Source organism: Numenius arquata, chromosome 2 (assembly GCF_964106895.1).
Source record: "Numenius arquata chromosome 2, bNumArq3.hap1.1, whole genome shotgun sequence".
Classification (NCBI taxonomy): Eukaryota; Metazoa; Chordata; class Aves; order Charadriiformes; family Scolopacidae; genus Numenius; species Numenius arquata.
The window spans coordinates 21,625,151-21,638,802 of NC_133577.1; the positions used below are offsets into that span (position 1 = coordinate 21,625,151).

At 46.8% G+C, this 13,652-nt stretch overlaps 1 protein-coding gene across 1 annotated transcript in view; it reads left to right on the plus strand.

Moving 5' to 3' along the window:
• Positions 1-7,355: 7,355 nt before the first annotated feature.
• PGBD5 (piggyBac transposable element derived 5) overlaps positions 7,356-13,652 on the plus strand; it is a 68,325-nt gene continuing 62,028 nt past the window's right edge. Inside the window, exons 1-2 of the mRNA XM_074144240.1 lie at positions 7,356-7,622; positions 7,704-7,785. Coding sequence (XP_074000341.1) covers positions 7,356-7,622; positions 7,704-7,785 — 349 coding nt within the window. The remainder of the gene's footprint in view (positions 7,623-7,703; positions 7,786-13,652) is intronic.

A 13,652-nucleotide genomic window follows, 5' to 3' on the forward strand; every position in this document is an offset into this window, starting at 1 on the left:
CATAGCAATAGGATTATAATTGTCTGACAAGTTACTAGCGCACACGCAAAAAAAACCCCACCAACCAACCAGGTAATCTCTTATGAGAAGGTTTACCATAGGGTGTTGACGGATTGGAGCCTATTTAGGTAACACTGATCAATGCATCTTGGCAACTTCCAGATGGGGTACTGCATTTCCTGGTGGCTTCAAAGGGCATTTTAGAAAAAGATGCTAAAAAACAGAATGCATTTCAGCACAGAAAAGGAAAGTGGTGGTAGCTGTCAAAGATATCAAGGAACTGGTTTTGGGCATTGTGGTTCTTCTACCTGAAGGGACCATTTGATGGGCCAAATCCTGAGAGCTGGGAAGTGACTGTACATTTCATTCACTGCTGCAGATGTTCAATTACCCTCAAGAGCAAAGCCCACTTATTTTGTAATGGTTGAACTTTCAGCCTTTTCTTGGAAATAGAAATTATCTCCTACGGGACTGTTTTCTGTCTCCAAGAAAAGGCATTCATAATGTTAGTGTATCTTTGGGGCCACTTTTCACTAGCATCTTATTTTATGATATTATTATTCTAAAGTTTAATGGTTTATTAATAATATTGATAAGGTAGTTATGAAGTAATAATTTATTATCAAATATTTATTATCAATGATTAATTTTTGTAATATTTAATGATATTACCACTCTACTTCTGTGTTGGAAAGGTAAATTTACAAGCCAATAAACAAAAAGAATGAGCAAATTCTGCAGCTGAAGAACTCTCCGATTTGAGCTGCAACAAAAAGAATAGATGCTTGTGTAGCCTGTAGAGTAAATAGACAGAATCTGGCTGTACCAATTCACTCAGCCAGACAGGCACCTGACTTGGCAGCTGAAGCATTCTTCTAGGAAGGTCTCAGGAAGGTGAGCTTGGAAATCTGCAGACCAGTGGTGATAAAGCAAGGACAGCCATGGCAAAGCAAATGCTACGCAAGACAGCAAATGAGGAACCAACCTGGATAGGATCCTGTTCTCTAGTCACCTCTTTCATGTGTTTCCACAGCATGACTATCTCTGAAAAAGCTTTTATGTTTTTACTGAGCTAATGAACAAAGAGGATAAGACCTGAAATTATCATTTAGAGCAAACACTGTTGTAGGTGGTAGAAATGCAGGTATGTTTTAATGTGTTACTTGCATAGTAAGGAGTAAACGTGTTATCACAGTCCTGACTGTGAGTTGTAGGTCCAGAGGAGCAAAGTTTCTGTCACTATCTGTGGGTGTCATGTCCTGCAAACTTAATGATCCTGTAGTGTATTTTAATAGAACTAACTAGTTAAACAAAGAGCCTCCAGATGCTACCCCACTCCCAATCCCAGGGACTTTCTAGATTCCACTCCCATGTTAATCAAAAGCTGAACATGATTTACACTGTAGGGGACAAAGGCTGCTGTACAGCATCGGCTTAATGACTGCAGCCTTTAACAGCACTCCCATGAGGCTCTGCCTTACTGGATCAGGTCTTACCGTGAAGTGTGAGCATGGGGTCAGCCCTTCAAAAAGTGCATTTCAAAACTGCATGGTTTTCAATGGAAAAATAAGTGAAGCACTAGAGCACTCTGATTTTTAAGAGACAGCACAGTTATGTGCTTCTGGCTTATTGGCTATAGCTTCTGCTCCATGAACACACCAGAGAGCAAGACAGGGCTTTTGCAGACTGTTATAGCATACTCTATGGACCCTCCATAAATTAGTGATGAAACAGCTAATCTTCCATGCATGCATGAGCAACACACCTTATCTTTCCCTTTGGAGCTTAGGTGAGAGTTGTTCATAATACAGCTTTGCTAAAAATGTACCATGCATGCACAGAACATGGTTTTCAAAGGCTCTTAAGCCAAACAAATCAAAATTGTTCATCGCTGAAACACTCAAATTTCTCTGCTAAATTTTAAATTTCAACCTGCACTTGTTTCAGTGTTAGAAGTGACAAAAATCACCTCTCCCTTTTATATTATGAGAAAAATATATTTGTTCCCTTTTTCTCACTTGAAAACAGCAGCTTGCTTTTTTCCTTGAGCTTTGAGTTAACATCAGATCTGGGCAATGTAAAATATCAATCCAAGAAACAGAGGGTTCAAACACTACAAACAAGTTGAAAACCAGGAAGCGAAAAGGAACTATCTAGACAAACGTTGTTATTGTTGTTAACATCTCATGCTGTAAATACCTGATGAGTTAAAAAAAAAACCAAACAACCCACCTATTACCAATGTTACTTCCAACAGAAGAATTGTAGGGAGGAGAAGAAAGAGCCCTGCAACTCCCTGTGTGGAGTAAGTGTATTACACAGGGCAGTGCAGTGGCAAGTCAAGCCCGGCAGAGCTGCTTTTCCCTGTGCCATGCAGCCAGGCACGTAACAGAAGCCTTTATTGCAGAGCACGGAGAGCAGTGGAACATGACTGGTTATGGTTGTATAGATTTCTTCCTTGTGAAGTAGGGACATCACATGGTGATGTGCTGAGAAACAGCCTGATCCGTGATCTCTTCCAGGGACGGGACAGCTCTTCCTTGCCTCTTATCAGGGGCTTGGAAGGAAACCGTACACTGGCTCCAAGTCATCGCTGTTTTCAGTCTTGATGAAGCCTTTTTCCCAAGTTTTCCTGTTCGCCTGAGGCAGTGAAATAATGGAAGAGGGAACTAGAGCCTATTGACCTCATGCTGGATGAACAAATGGACTCTAACTCTACAGACTCCTTTTAGGAGGGCATTGAGATGGAAGACAGTTTGAAATTCAGATTCTGGGCTGCACTTGCAGAACAGGGGATTAGAAAAGAATAATTTTGTAACCTGATTAAATATTATGCCGTCTCGATGTATTTGTGCTGTAAAAGGACCAGGCACACACCAGGGCTTAGGTCTACAAACTCTGTGAAATCAATAGGAACTGAGGAAGCTTAGGCAGGAGAAAGAAATGTCAATATTCTGTTGGATCTGAGCCAAGGTTTGAGAGTGTAAAGTACTGTGCACAGATGGCACAAGGCCCTTCCTCAAAGAGCTTGATGTCTAAATATGAAGAGTAAGTTACTGAGAAGTGAGAAATTCAGGACTTCTCAGTACAGGCACAAGGCCTCACTTTTCTTATCCTATTAAGTTTTAAAACCCATAACATTGCATCTTGGTTTAACAGACCAGCTCAAACTAGCCCGCAATCCTTTTCTTGTAGCATATGTGCCTTCAGCGAGAGATTACCACCTCCTGATACACATGGAATAGCAGTACAAGAAAAACCCTGATACATTTCTAGCTATCTTTAAACACTGTAAAGGGAAGCGGTTAGAGGAGGAGAGTTAGAAACCTATGATTTGCCATCTTTCAGTGGTTCACTTTCTCAGCAAGAGCTCTTCAGGCAGCCCACAGTCAATTTATGGGAGCTACAGAACCACCAAAGCAGGCAAATGTGAAACTGAAGTGGTCTTCCTCAGCAACCCAACCAAGCAACTGAGTTAGAGACAGATCCCACTCCCAGCAGAGACCACACTGATCAAGGCAATGGGATTAGGGGACCTTTGGCTGCAGCAGAAGCAGGACGGGGTTTGAAACTGTGCAAAGTGAACACAAAGGACCACCTGACCACTAGTGCTGGCACTGCTCAGTGGGCTCTGCTATGCATGATGTGATCCAATATGCATCTTCCTCAAAATAGTTTATCAGTTCGTTGAAAGATAATTTAAGAAATCAGCCAGTGACAGGTGGCCATTGGAGCTGCACGGGAAGTGTTAAAGACTTCAATGACCTCTTGCACAAGATGAGAGGCTCAGGCCTATCATAGTCTTAACCTTGAAGGTTGGCAGGGTCAGAAGGATTGTACAGAAGGTACAGATTGTACAGAAGTTTTCTGAAAACAGAAAACTTCAAGGAAAAAAAACCCCAAACCTTTTCTCTGTAGGTAAATTAAAAATGGATCCACAGGTTGCCATGGATACAAAAGTCCGTTTACTCTAGTAGTGTTTTCTAGCAGTTAAACACAAGTATAAATGATTAAGGAGAAAACACAGCTATGTTTACAGTGTCCCATTAGGTTTATATAATTAGTTCTTTCAACTGCAAACCATCACTGGTGACCTTTTTCTCAACTGTTCATGAAAACCCAGTGGGCTGATGAGACCATTTGTAGAACCACCTGCCCTATCTCTGCCTCTCCACAATCATTTGGGATCAAATGACTACTAGCACGTCACCCATGGCAATTTTCATGGTCCAGAACCCTCATTTCAGGTTAGCGTAATCCAATGAGCAGTTTGTATGGCTGGTCTGAGAGGAACACGTGCACAGCTATGTCTTAAACCGTAAGACAAGACAAAACTCTAGGCACAGAGCCCTGTGGGGGAGCCTTTATAGTTCTGTCTCAGAAAAATGATCTTATGCTCCCATGCATGCATGAGAGATTAAAGCAGTCTCTCGGCTTGTGGGACAGGCAGAAGAACTTGCCTTTTTGCAGACTAGGCTAATGGAGGGGAAAGTTCTGCCAACAAAAAGCTCATGAGTGTGCATGGCAGGAGACTCCATCTTTAAAATGTGATGTTGGATTGGCAACTGCAAGGCTCAGTCCTGCCTCTCTCCATTGATGTTGCAGTGGGCTCCTCTCAGAGCTCTTGTGTCCAGCATTCCCTTCAAAAGAAGGAAAGCTGAAGTTCTCACATCTGGCATGCCATTAGGTAGGAAGGTCCTGGCAGTGTGCCTCAGCCAGCTGCAATGGGAGCCAGCTTTTGGAGTGAAGTGTGCAAGAGTACGGAGAAATTGTCTTTGCTGCAAGCAGCAGCTAGAGAAGTCCGGGTGGGTTTCTTCAATCTCTGGACTGGTTCCATTAATATTTTTACTGGGGGCCCATTCTGATAAATGTTCTTTTTCTGTCCTAGACTTCAGAGCAGTCCTTCACACTGTTGTATTTTACTCAAAAATAGCAAGTTTAAATACATTTTCATGTCCATAGACGCTCTCATAGAACCTGGATGCTGAGGTGAATTCTACGTCATCTGGATAGAGAGACCCATCCATCCACAAATCCAAAGTTTAATTCAATGGCCCTAGTGCAAAGAACCTTTTGACATCTTTAAAGTATTTTTTTCAGTCTTAAAAACCATTGTGTGAGAAGGTTGACACAGAACACCACTATTTTTTGTTTCACGGGAACTGCATATAAAACAGACAAGGTTTGTGAAGAGTAATCTGTGGTTTTCTACATGCCAACCCAACAAACTGGATTCATGAGGTTCAAGATGGTCTCTCATCATTACTAGCATGAAAAATTCTGCAAAGTCTAGTTATGCCTTCCTGTCAGGGTATTCTGAGGACACAGGGTGGCATGGATGTGATTAAAAGGATAGTTTGGCCTACAGAGCTGTGATTTCTGGTGAGAAGGGAGATGAAATGAAGCCAGTGTGATGCCCAAGTTACAGGCTAAGTTGGCAGTTTGCAGTAAAAAAAAAATTTAAAATCCATTTGTATATAAACTTAGTAATTTTTTAATATAATCAATAAGACACTTATGAGATTTTTCAAAGTAGAAATATGGCTTGAATCTCACCTCTCAAATTACACTGGGCTTTTCTGTTTGCTTAAGGACATGCAGGAGATGGATTTGTTTCTCTGGATTTGCCTGTATGCATTACGTAGAACTTTAAAGTTTTAATGAAGTCATTGCAATTTAAAAATATCAGAATAGAACATAAGATTGGTCTTTTAAATACTTATACAGTCCAGCTTTTATCATATTCCAGGTTGTGCTCAAGTCCTCGAGAATCACGAGAAGGACATTAATCTTTGTTTTTTGGACAGAAATATTCAGTATTATAAAATTTGTAAAATCTGTAGCACTAACAGATCTTCAGATCAACCTACACTGAAAGTTTGCATCAAAAAATGCAAATAATACGCCACTCCCCCAGTTGCATACAATCAATCCACAGAATCCGATCACCATTTATTTTGAAAGCACTGCTGTGAAAGGGTAGGCTCAATAGCTGCTATCACTGTCGGCGAGAAGGGAGGCAGGGACTGTCTTCCTAATGAGTGTTTGTACAGCAACCAGCACAGTGGGATGCCAATAGTAATAATAATAAACCTTGATCAGAGATTTCAAACATTCCTGTAACATCAGACAGACCATCCTGACTGCTGCACAACCAGGGGCTTCAGCTGCTGCATGAAATCCTTAGATTACTCCAGGGGTACTTCTGAATCACATTTAATTAACCCAGTCAGGGCATGGGTATTTTCACTTCCCTCATTTTTCTTGTGCCACCATGTTACTTTTAAATCACTGGCAATTTTGGAAATATGGTTACTGCACACCGTACTCGCCCAAGAAACCAAACCTCACACCACAGGCGCTCAGCCCCACACCCTGCAGCATGCTCCATGCTGGATCCAGCCATGGGCCGGAGCATACCTGTCACCCCAGGCCCACGCAAATCGTCCCTGGAGCCTGAGTCGGGTGGCAGGCCAGCACCAGGTGGAGCCCAGGTGCCCCACGGCCCTGTGCTCCAGCACCTTCCATACTTAGCTACTTGACCCACCCCAGCGCTGGAGCTCTGTGCCCTGTTTTGGGACCACGACACCAGGGCCATGTACCTGTTCATGCTCCCCTGCCTGCTGTGAAGCCACGCTGGTGTGGCCCCGGCCATGCCATCGAGGCCCCAACCCACCCGGGCCCTACCTCAGCGCTTTTCTCCTCCCTGGGGAGGCCCCGGCTGAAGCGGGGGGTCGGCAGCCAGACCCCGCTCGGCGGTCCCTTGCCCTCGGGAGGCCTTCACCCCCCTCTCCGCACACCGGGCGCTACTGGCAGGACCTCAGAGGCACCGCGGCCAGCGCTCCTGCCTCTGCCCGGCTCCAGCACCGTGGGCCTGCGGACAGCTCCCGTCGGGGCCGGGGCCGGGGCCGGGGCCGGGGCGCGGCGCAGGGACCCCCCTTCCGGCGGCGGCGCGCAGCGGCGGCTCCGCCGCAGCCGGCGCTGTGGTTTTAAATGGGCGGAGCGGCGGCGGGCGGCGGGGCGGGCGGTGGGCGGCCGGCGCTGGCCCGCGGCGCCCATATAACCCCACCTCCCGGGCGCGGACTGCCGCGGTAATTGGCTGGATGTGGTACTTGGAGATGTTGAGCTGGCTCCTTCCCCCCATGTCCCTGCACACACACAGGGGCGGGTGGTGCGGGCGGGAGCGGGAGGCAGGGCTCAGCCCCGGCGGCGGCGGTGGCGAGGCTCCCCCTACTCCCTGCCTGCCCACCGCCGTGCCCGAGCCGCTCCTGCTGCTGGGCTGCTGCCTGCGGCCGCAGGACCCGGCCGAGCCGGGCCGAGGGGAGCGCGGGCGGCTGCTGGCGGCGGCCGAGATGATGGCGGAGGGCGGCGGCGGGCCGGCGCGGAGGAAGGCGCTGTCGCTGCTGGAGGCGGCCCGCTCCCGCTACGAGAGCCTGCAGATCTCCGACGACGTCTTCGGGGAGTCGGGCCAGGACAGCAGCGGGAACCCCTTCTACAGCACCTCGGCCGACTCCCGCTCCGCCGCCTCTTCCCAGGACGAGGAGGACGACGAGGAGGACGAGGGGCGCCTGGAGGGGCCGGGCCCGCGGGGCAGGGCGGCCCGGCGCCGCGCCCCCAGGGCGGCGGCCACCCCGGCGGAGCGGCGGCGGCAGCGGCAGTTCGGAGGCAGCAGCGTTGTCCCGGGAGGGCCCGGACCGATGGAGGAGGAGGAGGAGGAAGCGGAGAAGGGGGGCTGGACCCGGTCGCTGCGAGACGTCCCACCCCCTCACTTCAAGGATGGCAGCGGTACGGCGGAGGGCGGGCTGCCGGGGCAGGGGGCGGCGGGGCCCGGCCGCTGCGGCCGGCTCCGGGGAGCGGGGCTGCCCGCGGGGGGTGCCCGGAGCGCGGCGCTGAGGCCTGGGAAACACCTGCGGGCCCGGCCATCGGCCTGGGCTGATGCCCGGTCCTTGGCCTCGGGGCGGGACGTCAGGTGCCTCCTTCCCGGTGCCCTCCCGGGAGCGGCCCTGCGGTCAGGCCGCTGGTGCGGGGCGAGCCCGGCCGAGGCAGTGAGCGGGCGGGCGAGGGGAGGCCGCGTGTGCTTAGTCACAGGCATCCCCTCCCCGGCGCCGCAGCCGTGCCCCGAGCGGCAGCAGCTCCGGGGATCCCCGCGGGAAGCGGGGAGGCTCTCCCCGGAGCAGGGTGTGCTGCGCAGGCCCGGCGTTGGCTGTGCTTTGGTGTGGCAGGTGGCTCCTCATCCCTGCTTACAGGTGGGGAAAGCCGCGGATCTGGACAATGCAGGTGATGTGCTGTGCAGAAGGGCTCTGGAAATGGGACTAGGAATCCCTCTGGCCGCAAGGCTTTCTGCGGAGCCGTCCCTAACCTTAACCCTTCTTGCATGGCTTTTGGCCAGAGTGAACTGACATGGCATGACACCTAGCAGCAGCGCACAGCACTGAGATCTCTCTGGACTGGCTTGTGTAGCAAGTGGTACCACTGGTTTTCCTACAGAGCCATTCCAATGTATCTGTCCGCAGGCCTCAACAACCAAGTTGACTGTGTTGCAACAAGGCTTTGCTAGAAGAGATTAATGATTACGGAGAGCTGAGATATGAGAAAAACCACACATTCGCATCTCGGAACAGGATGTGATGGTTGCTGTCATCTTCGACTGAGCTGATAGTTTGCATGTCTTAAGCTTGCTTGTCTTCAAGCAGTGGTTTTTTTGTGTGTAGTGTTTTAATTCCTTCATTTTGCTATGAAAAGGTAAATGCAGAAAAGTGCTGCTAGACTTGGTGTAGTGTGATGAAATTTGTGCAGTGAGACAGGTAGAAACCTATTTGAGGAAGGAGCTTGGGGTAGGGAAGTAAGGTAGCACTGGAGCCCAGAGAAAGTTCTGTTGTGCTTCTCACAGATGTGCAAATAGAAGTTGCATTTGCCTCTAGGAATAGCTAGACACTGTGAAATATTTAAATATCAAGCTGGTGTGCCTCTTTAAAGAACTCTGCAAGTTTTAGTGATGATTCTTATTCATAAGCATTTCTAAGATCAGGTTCTGGACCATAGGCTTCATGGTGTAATGCTATTTCAGTATCAATTATCACTTAATTTCTCTACCTTTTCTGGCTGATTCCTTCATATCATGACTTTATAGTAATATCCATTTTAACATAGACGGAACTGGGATTAGGGTTTGGAAAAGAACTAAATTGATGACCTGTTAATTCAGGAAATCATATTTCCTTTGAAACAAATGAGTCTGATTTATGGTTGTCAGAAGCAGATGCAGATGTCCATTGAGGAAGGTGTATGGATCTTGCTGTGAATCTCTATCTCCTTCTAGTAATAGATGGAGAAGAGGTTGCTGCTGCCCTTTCATTCTGATCATGATGATGATACATGCTGCATGCTCTTCATAGCATGGTGATTTGATTTGGCATTGTATATAACTAAGCTCCTATAATCCTAGTTTGTAGATCAACTGGTTTTAGTCCACACATATGTCATAACTGGAGTTGCACTAACATACTTGCACTGGCACCATTGTCACTTCATTGGATGCTGTTCTGACCCAAGAGCTTTGATCCATACCCGCTGAGAAAAAGGTCTCCACCAAGGTGAAGACAGGTGTCCCTTGCAGTGACAGAACATCTTTCAGTCACTAATGGAGTACAAGCAAGAAATGCAGGGTCAGACACAGAGCACTAACAAAACTGTACTCTCAGATCAGATGTGTTGGATGTAAGAATCCTTTCTTTCTAGGCTCTGAACTTAAAAGGAAGAGGCTTTCATGAGACTGAGATAAAACTTACCTTAGGGTAGCACCAAAAGTTCCAAGTTCAGCCTTTTGGTCAAAATCTCAAGAGAAGAATCCTAGTGGCAGTACCTGACATCATCTGATGCCAGAAGACAAATGTCCTTGTGGACTTAAGTCTCCAGAGACTTCGTCTACGTCAATGCTGGAAATAAATCCTTGAATCAGACTAGGATCAACTCTAGTGTCAAGCTGTTTGATTTGGGAGACTGCCCCTTCATGAAAGGGAAGATGCAGAGGAGGAAGACGTTTGAGTTAAAGCTCCTAAGAAAAAACTGAAGAGCTACTTACAAAACTCTTGTGGTGTTTCTAAATAGAAATAGAAAATGTTATCACTTCCTTTTTTTTTTTCTTTTTTTTTTAATAAATTACTTAATACCACCTTTCCCTTCCCAGCCTCAGCATTAAACTGATGTCTTAAAAAAGCGTTATATCCATCCCTAGAATTAGTCCTGAGCACAGACAGGCTAAGTGATACTTCATCTCAAAAATATACCAGAAGCCCAGATATCCCAGATGTGCTGGGGGCTGCTGGCAGTGTTAGATGGTTCAGTACAGTCAATCTGTAGTCAGTCACTGTGTGTTTGTGGTGACGCCTGCCTTGCCCTTGTGCAAGGTTCTGACAGACCAGGAAAGGTCTGGATTGACTTCTGTGTCTGGGGAGGAGTGACTGGATGGCATAGCTATGCAACACTGTGCTGCTTCCGTCCCTGACTTTTGTTTCCTGCCCATTTTCAGGGATCTCCAGTTACTATTGTTTCTGTTCCATTTAATAAAAATAGAGGGTGCTTAAACTCCCTGGAGGGTAAAAAAAACCCAAGTGATGACTTCCTTTGTGGAAATCCAAAGTAACTGTTAACTTTAACACAGAGGTTAGAACAGATGGCTTGCTGGCACTTCGTGTTATTTCCAGTTAAGAGACTCTGTGAAATCATTCTCTTTAGTTACTGAGAAAAATCTCAACCATATTGTGGTGACCTGATTTTTAAACTGGTAACTAGTGGCACTGTGTAGTTCTAATTAAAATAGGCTGAGGAAACAAGGGAGCTTAAGTGCCTGTCACAAATATCAAAGCAGTAACATGAGTTCTGAGGTACTGGGATATGAGTAGTGGATAGGAGGTCATAGAATCATAGAAGGTTTGGGTTGGAAGGGACCTTAAGGATCATCTTCTTCCAACCCCCTTCCATGGGCAGGGTCACCTCCCACTAGACCAGGTTGCACAAAGACCCATCCAGCCTGACCTTGAACACTTCCAGGGGAGGGGCATCGACAGCTTCTCTGGGAAACCTCTTCCAGTGTCTTACCACCCTCAGAGTAAAGAATTTCTTCCTAATATCTAATCTAAATCTAACCTCTTTCGGGTTAAAACCATTATCCTTCTTCCTATTGCTACACTCCCTGATAAAGAGTCCCTCCCTTTTTTTCCAGCCCCCTTTAGGTACTGCGAGGCTGCAATAAGGTCTCCCCGGAGCCTTCTCTTCTCCAGGCTGAACAACCTTAACTGTCTCAGCTTGTCTTCATAGGAGAGGTGCTCCAGCCCTCTGATCATCTTTGTGGCCCTCCTCTGGACCTGCTACAACAAATCCATGTCCTTCTTATGCTGGGGACCCCAGTGCTGGATGCAGTACTCCAGGTGGGGTCTCACGAGAGCAGAGTGGAGGGGCAGAATCACCTCCCTTGACCTGCTGGCCATGCTTCTTTTGATGCAGCCCAGGATATGGTTGGTTTTCCGGGCTGCAAGCACGCATTGTTGGCTCGTGTTGAGCTTCTCATCATCACCCCAAGTCCTTCTCTTCGGGGCTGCTCTCAATGCTTTCTTCAACCAGCCTGTATTTGTGCTTGGGATTGCCCCAGCCCACATGCAGGACCTTGCACTTGGCTTTGTTGAACTTCATGAGGTTCACACGGGCTCACCTCTCAAGCCTGTCCAGGTCCCTCTGGATGGCATCCCTTCCCTTCAGCATGTCAACTGTGCCACACACCTTGGTGTTGTTGGCAAACTTGCTAAGGGTGTTACTCAATCCCACTGTTCATGTCACTGACAAAAATGTTAAACAGCACTGGTCCCTGTCTTGGAGGCAGATGCTGAAATGCCTTCCCTGAGTGCCTGGCTACAGCAGGTCCGTGTGTAGGTCAACATGTATGTGTAAAAGGGTGATGATATCCATGATCAAATGTTGGATCAAGGTGTGTTTTGGCATCTCCCTTCTCATTCTCTCCAAACCTCGCTGTGAAGGGGAAGCAGAATTGATTTGTTGCGAAGTGACCCTACAAATAGACTTCTAGGGAAGAAGGTGTGACCTTAGCCCAAACAGTAGTTTACTTCTGGAAGGAGGGATAGCTGGGGCTCCTCTGGCTTCTCTTTCTCTGAGGGCAGGACTCTGCAATTCCACAAGAATAAGAGAACAAATTGCTGCTAGGATAGGGAAAGGATAATTGAAAAGGAGAGAGGCAGCAACTATTATTACTTTAGTGACAAGCCAGTAACTCAACACAAATCCTTGATTTCTAGTTGCTCCTGTCTCAGACTTAATTGGTATCCTCTTTCTTCCTTCAAGAGTGGGTGGCTCTGGGTGGTGCTTTCTCTTGTTAGCTCAGTTACTGGCCAGGAAATGTTCCATAACACACAGAGGCACTATTGGTTCTGGTCTTTCTTTGTGGAGGGTCTTAGAAGGTGAAAATACCCTGGTATTGCTGCAGCTTCATGTTCCTGAATTGGGGTGGCTGGTGTTCTCTTCCTAGGTTCCAATGCTTCTTGTATGCGTATAGTTCAGCGATCAGAAAAGTGGACCTCAGGTGTAACAGTACTTCCTATTGTTAGGGATAATGTTTTAAGGTGGCAGCAATAGCAGAGAAGTCTGAGAAAAAGTTAATGATGAAGTCCTCAAAGTTACAGCCAATCAAAGTAACTCTTTCATTTTCTATGCCCTCCAAACCCTGTTCTTAAGCCTAGACCTGAGGGCAAAATGTTAACAATGTTCCTTGTTGAAAGACTATAGCAGCTCCTCTTCAAGTTGCATTTAGAGAGTGTTTTAGCTTTTTATGGACTTCCAGAGTATCTCTCTGAAACACTAAATGTGTTCTTCAAAGATGGTAACTTACAGCATGCTCCAGTAGAACAGCGTTCTCTCAGGGAGAAGTTGCAAAGACCAGGTCTAGCAATCAGGCTCTCCTTGTCACCTTGAAGAAGTTCAAAGGAATATTTAAAGTAGCTTGGGTTTTTTTGGTTGGGTTGTTTTTGTGGTGGTTTTTTTTTAATGAGAAATTCCTTTTTCCAGAAGGACCAGGTTATGGGAAACAGTCATTTATTCCATCATGGCTGCCATATGAGAGATGATCTTCTGCCCAAGGGAGGGTGTGCTGAGAGATGAAATAAGCCTGCATGTTCCAGTTAAAATCAAGGAAACAAGCACAGCTTTAAGTTTCAGGTTGTGACTAGCCTCACAGTAAAAAAGATTTTTCTTATGTTTAATCACAGGTGTCTAGTTGCATGTCAGCTGATAAGACTTCACTCTTGATTGGATTTTTTTTCAGTAGTATTGTTAATTTATAATGTTAAATAAGGAAAATTAATTTAGTCCCTTCAAGTTAGTCTCCAGTGAATCATACGATACAATATATATTGATATAGCATGGAGTTGTTCATTTAACCTGTGTTCTAAATAGTTTTAGCAGAGCTAAACAATTCCATTAGAGTTAAATAATCAAAGGAGAGGAAAGTGATACAAGTAAGGGGAGAAAACCTTTTAGCAGCAGGGAGCTTGGAGGAAGAGCTCTTGGGTCAGGCTGGGTCGTAAAAGAGGGCCATATACCTGCCGCCATCTCACAGTGGTGGTGATCTTGGTTCAAGTCCTGAATT